Source organism: Triticum urartu, chromosome 7, assembly GCF_003073215.2.
Source record: "Triticum urartu cultivar G1812 chromosome 7, Tu2.1, whole genome shotgun sequence".
Lineage (NCBI taxonomy): Eukaryota > Viridiplantae > Streptophyta > Magnoliopsida > Poales > Poaceae > Triticum > Triticum urartu.
In genome coordinates this window covers 85,638,354-85,654,020 of record NC_053028.1, presented here as the reverse complement: position 1 = coordinate 85,654,020, position 15,667 = coordinate 85,638,354, and the positions used below count along the sequence as shown (strand labels likewise).

The 15,667-nt window shown below is 43.8% G+C and overlaps 1 protein-coding gene across 1 annotated transcript; it reads right to left on the bottom strand.

Annotated features, from left to right (window-relative positions):
- Positions 1-5,764: 5,764 nt before the first annotated feature.
- On the bottom strand, positions 5,765-12,935 carry LOC125518437. The gene is made up of 5 exons (XM_048683275.1): positions 12,629-12,935; positions 11,108-11,399; positions 10,735-10,854; positions 7,912-10,661; positions 5,765-7,808 (listed from the first exon to the last, which is right to left on the bottom strand). The coding sequence occupies exons 2-5, from the start codon at positions 11,390-11,392 to the stop codon at positions 5,765-5,767; spliced, it is 5,199 nt and encodes a 1,732-aa protein (XP_048539232.1). The 5' UTR covers positions 11,393-11,399; positions 12,629-12,935.
- Between the last annotated feature and the right edge of the window lie 2,732 nt (positions 12,936-15,667).

The window sequence follows — 15,667 nt, the reverse complement described above, 5'->3', positions numbered from 1 at the left end:
TTTGATTGACTCAGGGACATGGGAGTTAAGAGGGGAAGGGGAAGGGGAGTTAGGAGGCCCAACTCCCGTAAAACTCTTCCTAGGGGGGACCCTAGTAATTCAGCGTGGGAGTGGGAATTGATGCAAAAAAAAAAACTTGAGTTGTTCGTCACGTCCCACGGCGGAAGGGGGAAAAAGCGCGAAAATCCGAAAGCGCGGTAAAATTCTAGCTAATGACCCCTATTTAGCAGCGCCACCATTAGTCCTCCAAACGAATCGGCGGCCGCTAACTTCTCCCCAATCTCCTCCAGAGCTGGCGGCAAGCACGAACAGGAGCTGAGGTAACCCGTTTTCCCCCTTTCCATCTTGAATTCGTGGAGATTTTCCTGCCAATCCATACCTACAAATCTAGCTGTATCCCATCTGGTTTGGCTAACAAAGTTGGATTCGTTTCTTTTCCTATTACAAACTGATGCAGATCTATTCCTCTTTCTATTTTTCCCCCCTGATTCACAGGTCACAGATTTGTTCCATCACTTCGGTCCCCCCCCCCCTTGCAGTTCAGGAGCAAGAGTCACCAAAAGGCCAGAGGTGTGGATTACTATATTGATTTAGTATTTCATTTGCCCCCTTGTTTGATTCATAGAAATACTGTACAGAGGTCTCTGTCTTGATTAGTTCTTGATATCCTTTTTAGAAGCATAGATGGGACATGGATGTGAATAATTACTGGATGCAATCTCTTGTTCTTGTATAAATGTATCTGCTAGTCTTCGGCTGTAGTTGTTGGTCATCACTGGCTTGCTGTTGTGGCTGCTATTTGTACATGTAGAGAACCAAGATTGTTCGTGATGCCACCTGACATATACATGAAAAAGGGCAAACCACAATAGCTGCTAACTTGACGTTGTGGCTGCATGTAGGGAACGATATGTATATGTCATATAGCACTTGCCTTTGTGTACCTGCCTGCTTCATGCTTCCTGTACTTTCTAAGTTCAGTTTTACATACCAAATTAAGTGTCAAATGTACACACAAAAAAGTCTTGATAGCTGCTACAGATTTCAATGACTTCCAAGTCCCAGCTTTCAGTCATACAGACATTGCATATTTTCCATGATGTACTCACAATATTGTTTCATATTGGGGGGAATATATATAATATAAAAGTAGGAAGTACATTCATGTCAAATTCCATTCCTGGGTATCGGGCGTCGCTTCTTCAGCTAAGTCACTTCATCACATCAGAACCTCCTTTGAGTATCTTGTAACAAAGGTTAAACAAGCTGCTAGCTCGCATGTGCATAATTTGTCTCTCAATTTACTTGTGTACAAAAATCCCTTGGTACTGTAGCAGAACTCAAATAACAATAATAGTTTAAGTAATAACCATGGATTTGAAATATGTCTTTAAATGCCTTATATATACAGAATGGAGAGGGATTTCATCCATATCAAAATGCATCACGGGGGTTCTTTTTCAATGGAAGGTCCACTTACTTATGATGGAGGCGAAGTATCTATTTTTCGAGATTGTTTTTCGAGATTGTGACAGTGAGCGTACATCCTATTTTCGTCTAGTTCGCATGGCTAAAGATGTAGGTTTCAAAGATGGCGATGAGTTATATTATACAGTTCCTGGGTGTAGCCTTGATGAAGGAATTGATCTAGTTCACGATGATAATTCTGTTCGTAAGATGTTGAACTTCGCAAAGAAACACAACTTTGCAGAAATCTATGTTAAGCATAAAGGCCATGAAAGTGCTTCTGCTAATCCAAATCCAAGACCTCGTCCGGACAGTAACAAGAAACTTCCAGCGGAGGTACTTCACCAAAAAAAGTTATTTTTCTGCATGCATTATTTTTCTTGGGTGCTCATGTGTGACTTGCTGATTGCTTGTTGTTTGGTTGTGTGGTGTTTATCGCATCCTATCTTATTTCTTATAGCTGATGCTTGTACATAACCATCTTGAATCATGAAAATATTCTAATTGTGCGACATTATCATCTAATTTTGTTCACAGACATGGCACGTCCACCAACAAACCGGGAAACCATAATCTTATGGCACGCAATGAGGCGACGAAGAGTGAAAATACTCATAATCTTATATCTGTTGTTGCAAATATTGATAATGTTACTTAGGAGGAGTCGATGTAGGATTTTTCAAATTAGGCAGCCTTCTTGGTATGACCCAATTACTCGAGCACAAACCTTGAACAACAAGATACGAGTAAGCGACACAGAATGCATTTTCCAACTTCGGATGGATAGGCGTTGTTTTAGAGTATTATGTTCTTTGGTAAGAGAAATAGGCGGGTTAAAAGATACTAGGCACATGAGTGTCGAGGAATCGGTTGCCATGTTCCTTCACATACTTGCACATGATGAGAAAAATCGAGCAATCCATCATGATTTCCAGCGTTCGCCTGAATCAGTAAGTCGGAAATTTCATCAAGTTCTAGGCGCAGTTTTAAAACTCTGGAAAGTGTTACTTAAGAAGCCTCGGTCAATTCCGGCCAACTGCACGGATGGAAGGTGGAAGTGGTTTAAGGTACCAAAATAATATTTCAACATAGAAAAGAGTTGTAGGTCCAGTTTTGTTCACGGTCTAACACATTTTGTTCTTACTATAGAATTGTTTAGGCGCCTTAGATGGGACGTATGTAGAAGTTCATGTGCCCCAAACTGACAAACCAAGATTCCGTTCACGAAAGAATGAAGTTGCAACAAATGTTCTTGGTGTATGTGCGCCGGACATGCAATTCATTTATGTGTTACCGGGTTGGGAAGGATCAGCAGCTGATGGGAGGGTGCTTCGAGATGCTTTGTCAAGATCAAATGGCCTTAAGGTTCCTCGTGGTAAGAGATAATATTAAAATGGTCCATCCTAGTTAAATGTATATATTGTATACATAGTTAACAAACCCATACACATGTTCCTATTGCATAGGGTGCTATTATCTAGTCGATGCTGGATACAAGAACTGGGAAGGATTTCTTGCTCCATACAGAGGACAGCGGTACCATTTCAATGATTGGAAAAATCCCCCAACAAAAAAGAGGAATTGTTTAACATGCGGCATTCGTCAGCAAGAAATGTGATTGAGAGGACTTCCAGACTATTCAAGATGCGATGGGCTATCATTAGGAATCCCTCTTATTATCCTTTTGATACACAAGTTGACATAATTTTAGCATGCTGCTATATTCACAATCTGATACGACAACAAATGTGTGTTGATCCCTGCGAACAGTATCTAGATGAGTACATGCTACGCCTTCAACAACAACAAGTAAATGAGGATGTCATTCAGTCCACCGAAACATCATCAGAATGGACTGAGAAAAGAGATAAATTAGCTGATGAAATGTGGAAAGCTTGGACAGAGAAAAGACGTGATCGCTGATACACGCTACTAGATGTTAGGTGGAGGATCTTAATTGTTTATTCAGCAACCTATGAGTGTCCAAACATTCTTCATCAATATTTGTTTCGTTCCATATGTCGTAGTTGCTTATGTTTCTTTTTATTCACTTTTCTGTGATAGGAGATATTGATTAATGTATGAACATCATATTTCATTTATGACCATCTATATTCTTTATCATTTGTATATACATTTTTATTGTCCTATTAAAATCTAGCAGAATACCAAGCCAAAGGAGAGCAAATTGACATCCAAAAAGAGAGACAAGAGGACATGGACAGCGGAGGAGGAAAAGTTACTTATTGACATTCTATATGACATGAATGATTCATCTTGGAAAGTAGACACGGGTCACAAGTCCGGCTATCTTACATATATTGAGAAGAAAATGGCTGAAGTACTCCCACATGCTGATCTCAAAGCTGATCCACATATCAGGTCAAAAGTTAAGATTTTGAAGAAACAACTTTCCTATGTTCTGGAAATTATGCAAAATGGTAGTGGATTTGGATGGGATGATGAGAAGAAGATGGTAATCGGAGATAGAGAGACCTATATGGGTTGGGCAAAGGTACACTATGTCAAATAAATAGACAAAGTAATCTGTTATGTTTCATTTTTTGTGCATTATAATTTGTTTTCTAATGGAAAGTCATGCTCTCTTTGTAGTCCCGTGAAGGAGCAGGTCCTCTGTACATGAAGCCTATGGTTAATTTTGACAAGCTATGTGAGGTTTATGCTAGCGATTTGGCTAAAGGAGGCAGTGCTAAAGGTCCCGGAGAAGAGGAAGTTGTAGAAGTTGAAGAAACAGCAGGTGCAGAACCTACTAGCCAACCGGCCAAGGAGAATTCTCCTCAAGCACATGAGAACACCAACCCATCTGGTGGTTCTAGGCCTGGTCGTAAGAGAACATACCCTGATGATGATGCACTAGAATCAGGCCTTATAAGTGTGTCCAACACAATTGCAAAGTTCTTGGAAGCAGAACAGGACAATGCAAAAACCATGAACGGTTTACAGAGGGCGTTTATGCATGAAGCTGAAGTTCATGAGCAAGCATCAGCCAACAGAACCAAGTTACTTGATATTCTGCAGAATCTTAAAGATCTCAGTAAAGAAGAAGTTGTTATGGCTGTTCGTGTCATTGGTGGTGACGCTGGAAAGACCGAGCTTTTCATAAAGTTGCGTGATGATTTCAAAGTACTATTTGTTCGCCAGGAGCTTGAGGCGGCCAAAAAATAAGCGAATACCCAGATTTGAACTTCCAGATTAGCAGCTCATATATTCTTTTCTGCTCAGGACTTGTAGTTGTTTTCTTTCAACTCATCACTTGCAACACTCAGTGCCTCCATTTATTTTTTTATATAATCTCGTCTTATACTCTTGGAAAGGATACTTTCATATGTTCATCTGCTAGTTAAAATACTTGCTTCATGTCTTTGCTCTCATTTGCTGGGATTGACTGTTGATGATTTGCTTGATGGACTATTCAATACATCCAGCAAGCATGACACCTATTATCTGGTATCTCCTTCTTGACCTGGTATCATCTGATATGTTGTATGTATGCAAGTCTATTGATCAAATGCAAAATTGTTGCTATCAACATTTTCTCTCTTTCTTAGGCGTGGAGCAAATAAAGTCAAAATATGAGTATTTTCTTATTGCAGACCTGATTAACGGTAACACTCATTTGCCCAGCTCATAGAATAATTCCCATTCCTATAACCACGAACCAAACAAAGGAAAATAACTCCCTGTTGATTTCCCACTAATAATTCCCACCACACACCAAGCATGGGATTGGGACTAATAGTCTACTTCCCAAGTCCATTCCCTTCATAAACTCCCCCTCCTAAACTCCCATTCCCAATCCCTCAAGCTCCCAAACACGCTTTTGAAGTTTGGTACTGAATTCGTCCTCGTTTCGGTGCCAATTTGTATTTTCTCATCGATTTTTTTTACTATCTTGTTCATCGATTTGTTCTCGGGTTCTGTCACTGCTCCCTGCACGGCCATCCGAATCCGTTCACCGCCTCTGTCACTGCTCCCTGCTTCTGCTGCATCAGGAACGCAACGCAATACAATGGCCGACGACCACATCAGATCACAGGTCATATCCCCGTATATAACCCCAGCCAGCGCAAGTAAACACAAGGAGGCAGCCACGGAGAATTATTGTTACAGTAATTCTATTGTTTCGTTTCAGGCAGAGGTACTTGGAAAATCCACAAAGTGTTACATACACAAGTTCAGATAATCTTATTACTTTGCAGGAATCAGTGAATACGAAGGCTGTTCGTTGTTGACGTTGCCGGTGCTCTGCCGTGGCGCCTCCGCAGCAGCAGCACGGTCAGTGAGGTTCCATGTCCACGCCGGGGTCATGCGAGAGTATGATCATCTCGGCAGGCTCGCTCGAGGAGCCGTCGAAGAAGCCCGTCCTGGACTCCGAGTTTGTGCCAAGGAGGTCGTTGACGACCACATGAACAGAGGTGCTGTCAGTTGATGCCGCAATCTTGCTTCCGTCGTTGCCATCAGCGCGGACCGCAAATGAGTCCGTGGAGTCCGACATTTCATGAGCAGCTGCCACATTTTTGGTTTGGTGACTTTGGCATCGCGTCTCCTCTGCTTTGCTCAACTCAACATCATGAGCAGGTGAAGAGCTTCGACGTCTGTCTGGCGAAGTGGTGTTGCTGGTAGCACCTTCATCATCATCTTCAGAACCTGTCAGTGGGTTTGCAGCTTCACCATCTTTGCCCTGACGGATTCCAAGGATCATGAGGCTACTTGTGTCCTGATGATCAGTGGCCACCATTTCCAAAGTTCCATCCTCATCATGGTTGGGCGATGATTCCATGGTATCAGGGTTTTCGACGATCAACATTTTATCTGCATTGACCCCTCCAGGGCAGCTCCTAGCACTTTGGTTTTGCTTTTCTTGGACGGTTGTTTCAGTGTCCACATGGCCGATACCCACCTCTCTGCCAGTTTCAACAATGGTCTGCATGCCACTGAAACTGAGCCTGCGAAACAGGTTTGCATTTCCAGAATCCCCGAGAATCGATGATTTATCACCTGTGACATCTTCGCAGCAGCCATGGATCCTTTGCTGCTCATCTTGCGGTTGCACTTCTGTTTCGAGATAAGCTCCAGGCATCACAGTACATGTGTCATTAGATATCAAACAGATGCTATTGAGTTTACAGTTCTCATCTGATACTTTCAGCATATTCTCGGTATTGCCAGCAACATCTTCACAGCAGCCTTGGATCCTTTGCTGTTCATCTTGCAGCTGCACTTTGGTTTCAAGATAAGCTCCAGCCAGCTGAGTACATCTGTCATTAGATGACAAACTGACGCTCTTGAATTTACAGTTCTCATCTGATACTGTCAGCATGTCCATAGGTTTGGTGTCGTTTGGAACCAATGCAGTTTCACTTTCATACTCCTCTCCATGGTAAGACGCACTTGCTAACCGCGTCTTCTTCCTTGCTGCTTCCTGAACATCGGCAGTATAATCCGCTCCTCCTTCAACATTTGGATCCTTAGCACGCCGCTTAAAGTCCAAGCAAGGGGTACTGATTTGTTCTTTAACAGTGACTTTGCAGCTCTCATGTACTTCAGCAAAGAGGGGTTTATTTGATTCTCTGTCACAAGAGATGTCGAAGAAACTTGTCCTGGACTCCGAGTTTGTTCCAAGTTCGTTGATGACCAGATGAACAGAGGTGCTGTTAGTTGACATACCAATCTTGCTTCCGTAACCCTCGGCGCAGACCACAAATGAGTCCGTCGAGTCTGACATTTCATGGGCAGCTGCTATATGTTTGGCTTGGTAACTTTGGTATCGCATCTCCTCTGCTTTGCTCAACTCAACATCACCAGGAGGTGAACTGCTTCGACGTCTGTTCGGGGACAGGGCGTTGGAAGTAGTATTTTCATCATCTTCAGAGCCTGTCAATGGGTCCGTAGCTTCACCATCTTTGCCCTGAGGGAGGGTGCCGGTGTCCTGATGATCAGTAGCCACCATTTCCAAAGTTCCATCCTCATCATGGCTGGGCAAGGATTCCATGGTTTCAGGATTTTCGAGGATCAACGTTGTATCTGCATCAACCACTCCATAGCAGCTCCTAGAACTTTGGTTTTGTTTCTCTCGGAGGGATGTTTCAGTGTCCACATGGCCAAAACCCACCTCACTGCCAGTTTCAACAATGGTCTCCATGTCACCGAAATTGAGCCTGCGAAACAGGTGTGCATCTCCAGAATCTCCAAGAACCGATGATTTATCACCTGTGACATCTTCACAGCTGCCTTGGATCCTTTGCTGTTCATCTTGCAGTTGCACTTCGGTTTCGAGATAAGCTCCAGCCATCTGAGTACAGGTGTCATGAGAGGACAAACTGAAGCGATTAAGTTTACAGGGTTTTCCCAGTCACGACGTTGTAAAACGACGGCCAGTGAATTGTAATACGACTCACTATAGGGCGAATTCGAGCTCGGTACCCGGGGATCATTTGCTGTTCATCTTGCAGCTGCACTTTGGTTTCAAGATAAGCTCTGGCCATCTGAGTACATGTGTCATTAGATGACAAACTGATGCTCTTGTGTTTACAGTTCTCATCTGATACTGTCAGAATGTTCTCTGTATCACCGGTAACATCTTCACTGCAGCTTTGGATCCTTTTCTGTTCATCGTGCAGTTGCACTTCGGTTTCAAGATAAGCTCCAGCCATCTGAGCACTGGTGTCATTAGATGACAGACTGATGCTCTTGAGTTTACAGTTCTCATCAGATACTGTCAGCATGTCCATAGGTTTGGTGTCTTTTGGAACCAATGAAGTTTCACTTTCATACTCCTCTCCATGGTAAGATGCACTTACTAACCGCATCTTCTTCGTTGCTGCTTCCTGAACATCGGCAGTAGGATCTCCTCCTTCAACATTTGGATCCTTGGCACACCGTGTAAAGTCCAAGAAAGGGGTCCTGGTTTCTTCTTCAACACTGACTTTGCAGATCTCATGTACTTCAGCAAACAGCGGGTGTTTATTTGATTCTTTGTCACAGGAGCTGTCGAAGAAACTTGTCCTGGACTCTGAGTTTGTTCCAAGTTCGTTGATGATCAGATGAACAGAGGTGCTGTCAGTTGACATCCCAATCTGGCTTCCGTAACCCTCGGCGCAGATCGCAAATGAGTCCGTGGAGTCTGAGATTTCATGGGCTGCTCCATGTTTTGTTCGGTAACTTTGGTGTCGCATCTCCTCTTCTTTGCTCAACTCAAGATCACGAGGAGGTGAAGTGCTTCGACGGCTGTTCGGCGACAAGTTGTTGGTACTATCTTTATCATCTTCAGAGCCTGTCAGTTGGTTTGTAGCTTCACCATCTTTGCACTGAGGGAGGGTACTGGTGTCCTGGTGATCAGTTGCCACCATTTCAAAAGTTCCATCCTGATCATGGTTGGGCAAGGATTCCATGGTTTCAGGATTTTCGATGATCAACCTTGTATCTGTATCAACCACTCCAGAGCAGCTCCTAGCACTTTGCTTTTGTTTCTCTTGGAGAGATGTTTCAGTGTCCACATGGCCAAAACCCACCTCACTGCCAGTTTCAACAATGATCTGCATGTCACCAAAACTGAGCTTGCGAAACAGCTGTGCATTTCCAGAATCTCCGAGCAATGATTTTTCACCTGTGACATCTTCACAGCAGCCTTCGATCCTTTGCTGTTCATCTTGCAGTTGCATTTCGGTTTCGCGATAACCTCCAGCCATCTGAGTACAGGTATCATTAGATGACAAACTGATGCTATTGAGTTTACAGTTCTCATCTGATACTATCGGCATGTTCTCAGTATCACCTGTAACATCTTCACGGCAGCCTTGGATCCTTTGCTGTTCATCTTTCAGTTGCACTTCGGTTTCGAGATAAGCTCCAGCCATCTGAGTACATGTGTCATTAGATAACAAACTGATGCTATTGAGTTTGCAGTTCTCATCTGATACTGTCAGCATGTCCATAGGTCTGGTGTCTTTTGAAACCAATGCAGTTTCACTTTCATCCTCCTCTCCATGGTAAGATGCACTTGCTAACCGTGTCTTCTTCGTTGCTGCTTCCTCAACATCGGCCAAATAATCTGGATCTCCTCCTTCAATATTTGGATCCTTAGCATGCCGCTTAAAATCCAAGACAGGGGTCCTGGTTTTTTCTTCAACAGTGACTTTGCGGCTCTCATGTACTTCAGCAAACATTGGGGGTTTATTTGACACTCTGTTAGAGGACCCGATCAAATTTTTACTACCTTCAGGAACAAACAGCCTTTTGCATGCACCATATCGATCAGGTTCTTTAGTAGATACATCCCACAGGACTCTCTGAATGTTGCTTGGTTTTCCACCAGAGAACTTGTTGGATCTTCTGTCATCGTCCCAGACAAATGAATAGTCCAATGCTGGACCTTTTATCATCTTATGAGCTGAAGGCATACCCAACGTTGCACGATTATCACATGGAAAGGACTTGCTCTGCTGTGCCCTCCGCCGTTTTCTCCTCTGATTAGGGGAACTGAAAGACTTAGCATTCTTTGATGGGAATGGTTTGGTCTTGAACTTCTGTCTTTGAACAAAAGATTCAGGTCTTCCCATTAACCGAGCAAACACGCTTTTTCGCCCTTCAATGTCAGCGCGAAGCTTTGAATCTGCCGGGGGCTGATGGCAATCATCTTTCTTCCTGACACATGGTTGGTGGAAAGCTGTGTTCTCTTCAGAGTCACTACTGCCTTTAGATTCTGAAGAGTGACTCTCATCTCCAAGCAAATCAAATAGAGTATCAACACCATCTGAAGTATCATCCTCCAGCTGTAGTGGTATATAATCATCAGTAAACTTGTCATCCACTGCTTCTTGGGTGCCAGGTTCAGTGACAACGTCTGTATTTGCTGCAGTGTGCAAGGAAGATCTTGAGCTGTTGGACTTAGCCACATCAGAGATGTCTAGTTGTAACTCTCTGTGCTTTAATGACATAGGCTCAGATAACTTGTGACTCGGTGATGCTGCATGTTCCCCAACATTGGAGGAGGTACATGTTTGACAGGGGCTTTTCAATGAACCGTGTGAAGTGCTATTTGAACCAGACTGGTTATCAGTTTGGTTAACCACAGAAGAAATATCAGACTCCCTTGGAGGTTCATACTGTAACCTTGGATTTTGACGAGGCTGTAATCTGTTCCTTGAAGAAAACAAGTGAAGAAGCTTTACAACCTGTATCAAAGAAACACCCTGGGATCAGTAGCTAACGTAAATTAACATAACACCAGAAGACTGTGAAACAGACCTGTTGATGTGTCAAACCGTAATTAAACTTGTTTCTTGCGAAGTAATAATTATCCTGTACAGCATCTTCAAATTCACTTTCCATCAAAGGCTTGCAAAACCAAATCCTCTTAAAGCGTATCTGTATTTAGTGAACACAGCAGGAAAAGTATTAGTCTGTCTCCCATAATATGCCAGGAAGGGCAAATTCCAAAGCATCACAGAAAATTGCTGACAGTTTCCCTTTACCATCTGAAAGGTGCAAATTAGTGTGAAATATGGAATAAGTGGAGGATAGATGCTCCAGGTGGGTTATCAAAGACATGTCACTGAGAAATTTCATAGAAACCCTGGAATATATAACTATGCTTGGTATGTCTAAAACATATTCATACCTGACAAGGATACTGAAACCCTGATGAGGCATATGCACCAGGAATGATATTCATGGCTCCATCTGAAGTTGCTTCAAACACCCCATGAAGCTTACGTTGCTCAACATCATACAGGAATAGTGTCGCGCCAGATTTCACTTTATGTATAAACTCAGTACATTTAGACGAAAGGCCAAAAAGCTTTCTGTGGAAGCACTCCTTCCTGGTCAGGTGGTTGCACAGAAAAATTGCTCCATCATAGGCTGGAACATTCTTACTCTGTACCTTCCCCATCCAAAAATTCATTGGTTTTCTTTGATACCATGAAACAATCAGAACGAAAAAGGGTCAGGATATTAAAAATTAACTCAAATTCAAAGAGAAGAATCTAGAACATGCTTTCTAAGAACATGCAGTTATATACTTCCTCCGTCCGGAATTAGTTGACACTCAGACGAATGTATCTAGCACTGAAATACGTATAGATAAATCCGTTTGAGCGTCAGCTAATTCCTAACGGAGGGAGTATATTGTATAAAACTGTAAGATAAGGCAACAATACGATGGTATGAAGCCAATCATCAATCATGACCAGAAGCTCATTTTTTTTCCTTTAGGAAATCTGCAGCGGAGTTCCTACCTACAAACAAACACGCTGAACTGAAGACAAACAAACAACTGCCAAAAGAGGATTGGCATGAAACACAAACACGGACATCTTAATGGCAGCACAAATATGGCGTAACACTTTTCAGTTTGACTAACCAGCAAATGGGGCCCCATGTGCAATCCATTTCCATTCCCCACCTTGTGGGTCTACACTGCCTGATTTTGCAATGAAGCATGGCTTTCGACTGAACCATTTACATGTATTCTTTGCAACTGGAACAAGAGATGCAGAGGTTCTCCCCTGACATAGTGTTCCAGTAAGGGTTAAAAACTTGCAGATTTAACATTCAATAACGCCTGCCTGAAAACCATCAAGATCCCCATCCCTACTACTTACTCCAACAAGTGTGATGCTAACAAGAGCAGCTCCAACTAGCAGGATTTGTGCACAGGAAATCTTGCTACGATATATGCGCACATCTGACGAACAGAACCATCCATGGGCGCCCGCTAGAGAAGGGGCACCCCACAACCGTCGGTCTGGTCGCCGTTGTGAAACCATCGCAAGAGCAAGAAGCCGCCGATTGCTACGCCGCGCAGGCAAGATGCCGTGCCAAGACACGGCGTTCTTGGACGGACGGGCGGGCGGGCGGGCGGATCCCCTGCTCTTCGGTTCTTGGGAGGGTTTTAGCGCTAAAAAACAAACAGAAACCCCAATTTTCCTACCCTGCCAGGAAACGATTTCTAGAGAGATCCCCCCCCTCCTACAAGGACGATGCTGGCATGCCGCGACGAACACAGGGCGAGATCACGGGGCCGGAACAGGAAAATCATGGCGAGAACAGGGACGGCCTAAGCATGGATTGCGGGGCAAAGCAAGAAGTGAAAAAAAAAAGAGTAACAGGGGAAGAAACAGAGCAAGAAGCAAGGTACCGGAGGCCAATGCAGGAGGAGGGCGGCGGCGCGGCGGATTGGATCGGGCTCCGGCCGGGCGGCGAGCTCGTCGGTGGGATTGGGGGAGGAGGAGGAGGGGTGAATGCCTGGCTTCCCGGTGGGGGTTTTCCTCTCCCTCCCTCGCTCGCCTTTACTTTTGGCTTTCTCGCTTGGAAGGGGAAGGCTGGACGGGTTGGTGAGGCGATCAGAGGGTGGCAGAACCCCCCATCCCCTTCTCTCTCTAGCCCTCTCTCGTCTTCATTGCGAGCTTTGCCTTTCTCCTTTTCTGTTAGTTTCTTTCCGTTGCAGTCTGAAGTCTGATCGTGTGCCCCTCCCGTTCTGGTGCAGCGACGCGGCGCTCGTTTTGGCTCGCCACCGGCACGAAGCTTCCGCGAAGCTGCCGCGGCGATCCTGTTTGCTCGCCCGTGGTGCTGCCGTCCCGAATGGTAATCACGTACGTACACGATACCGCCGTGCTCCCCTAACTGGCTAACTTGTTGCTGGATCGGTAATGGATCGTCTCATTTGGTTGATGCTGCTGCGGCCGGTCACGTGACATCGTGTTGGACGCACTGAGTGAGACCCTTGGGACCGTCCATTTCATGTGCGACTTTGTACTCCCTTTTATATGTGCGATAACTCAAAACGGCGCCCAGCCTCAACAGTAAATTCAGAAAAGTACATCAGAAGATTCAAAAAATATATTCTGAATTTCTTTGGCAGCTAATAAGATGCTCATGCAAGCAAGGCGCGTGCAGAATTTCAGATTGTTCGGACATCTGAAGAGGTCGTATATGAAAACAAAATTGGCTCCTGATACTGTTTTTTTGTTGTTGTCAAAGTTTATCTATTTTTCTTTGTCGAGGAGAAATATAGAACTGCCGAATTAAGATGCTTCGAAATCCAACAAGGTTTTACTCTCACCTTTTGAATGTTTGAATAGCGGTGCTGCTAACTAGCTACTCCCTTTCTTTCTGTTTATAGGAATCAATTTAAAAATCTCGCCAACCATGACAGATGATGAATGGTGCAATAATTTTTGTACTAGTCTGCAAACGTACTCGGTTACTGCGCTCAGCGCTATTTCAAAAGTACCACGTCCTCCTGTTTTGTTCAATAAATAAAAGCGACCCTTTGTGAATCAGACGGCCAAGCGACACTGATTCTGCAATCGTAATCGACTATGTTTCTGTTAACGAAGAAGCATGTGATTGTGTCTGAAAATACCCTTTTTTGTAGATTCGAACAACCCAATCCACCTAAAATGATCTGCACAAACATGCATGCATTACGCTGCACTACCCACAATGCCGAAAAATCCACAGCCCGTTCAAATTGGATCAAATATTGGCCTTTTTATCAGCATGGTGTGTATACATTTGAACCTGTGATTGAGCGCCCGGGCAGTCTCCTCATAATGTGCGTATCATTTTTGTTGGCAAACACTTATAATAGGATTACTCACATCTCGTCGACCATCTCGTTTAGGCGTATCTCATGGGTCCCCACTCATTGCACCCCCTTTTTCATCAACTCTCCTACTAGTGCCATGGATGGGGTCGGGAGGTGGAGCTCAAGTGGAGACCCACAATGCCTCATCCCTTGATGTGTCCTCATCCCAAGCGCCTCTCCTCCTCCTCCAGCCCACATAGAGTTTGGACCAACTTAGAGATGAATTTCTAGTTGGAGACCCTCGGAGTCAGGTGCATTAGCTCGAATCCATGCCAGCCAAGAGCTTCGTTGCTGAGGCTGGTGGCGCTGCAGCAAGGTTGTTGTCGGCTATGTCGTTAGGCCAGGTGGTGGTGGTGCAAGGTAGTCATCAGCGTGGGTGGCAGTTCTGGCCTGCAAGACCATGTCTATATGTGACCTCAACATGATCCATGTTCCAATGGGTGGGAGCGACATTTTCCATGTTGTAATGGGTGACCAAAGGCCCACACCATGCAAGTTGGAGGTGACTGCAACATGGTCCATGTTGCAATGGATGACTGTAACATGATGCATGTTGCAATGGATGACCCCAAGACCCACGTCATGCAAGCTAGAGGTGATGGCGACATGGTCTATATTGCAATGGGTGATCGTAGTATGATCAATATTGCAATAGTGAACAAAGGCCCATGCGTTACCTGGTGACCTTGCGAGCGCAACAAGGTTTGTGTTGCAAAGCCTCGGAGCACAACATGGCCCTTGTTGCAAAGGTTGAGGCTAACGCGATGGGAGAGGGCTGTCTTGGGCACCATCCAATGGCTGCTGAGGCAGCTGATCCAATCGATTCATCACTCAGCCGATGTGTAGCGTCCGTTTTTTGGTTTCTAGTACGACCCAAATTATAACTGTTTTTGTTGTAGATGCCTTTGGATTTGATTGGTATTCAACATTGGTAAGAATTGATGAGGGTCAGTTACTTTCAGAGAAGGAAAAAAAATGATTCAACGGGCATCGGTTTATGGTTGATGGAATTAATGTGGCATGGTAAAATCTTTTAGCTTGATGTGAAAAGTTCAGTGTAGAAAAGTTCATAGTGAAGAAAATATAATCCTACCTTACTATTCATTCAAATAGTGGTTTTGAATATAGCTTTCATTTCACCATTTTTTCCCAAAATACAATGGATATCATTTATTCGTTAAACCTCATATGTGAGTATACCGATCGACCATTTATGTTACAGAAAAAATCAGGTTTTTTTTAAAAACATCCTACTATTTTTAAAAAAAAATACTATTCATAAGGGGTTCCCGTGGAACCATGTTCCATAAATCCGTGTTGATGCAAGTAGCCACTATGAAATATGCAAAGGTTTTATTATGGACTGGGGAATTTAAAATGATTTCAACCAAGTTGAATTATCACTATTCGACTTTAAACTCCAAACTATGTATTTTAATCATGATTTACGCAGACTATATTAATGTAATCACCTCACTATTGTAAAACATCATCAAAATTTCCAACAATACAGTGCGTTCAAATCAATTGGATGACCCATGTTACAATTGATATTACAAAACGACGTTATGTCTCACCATTTAAGAA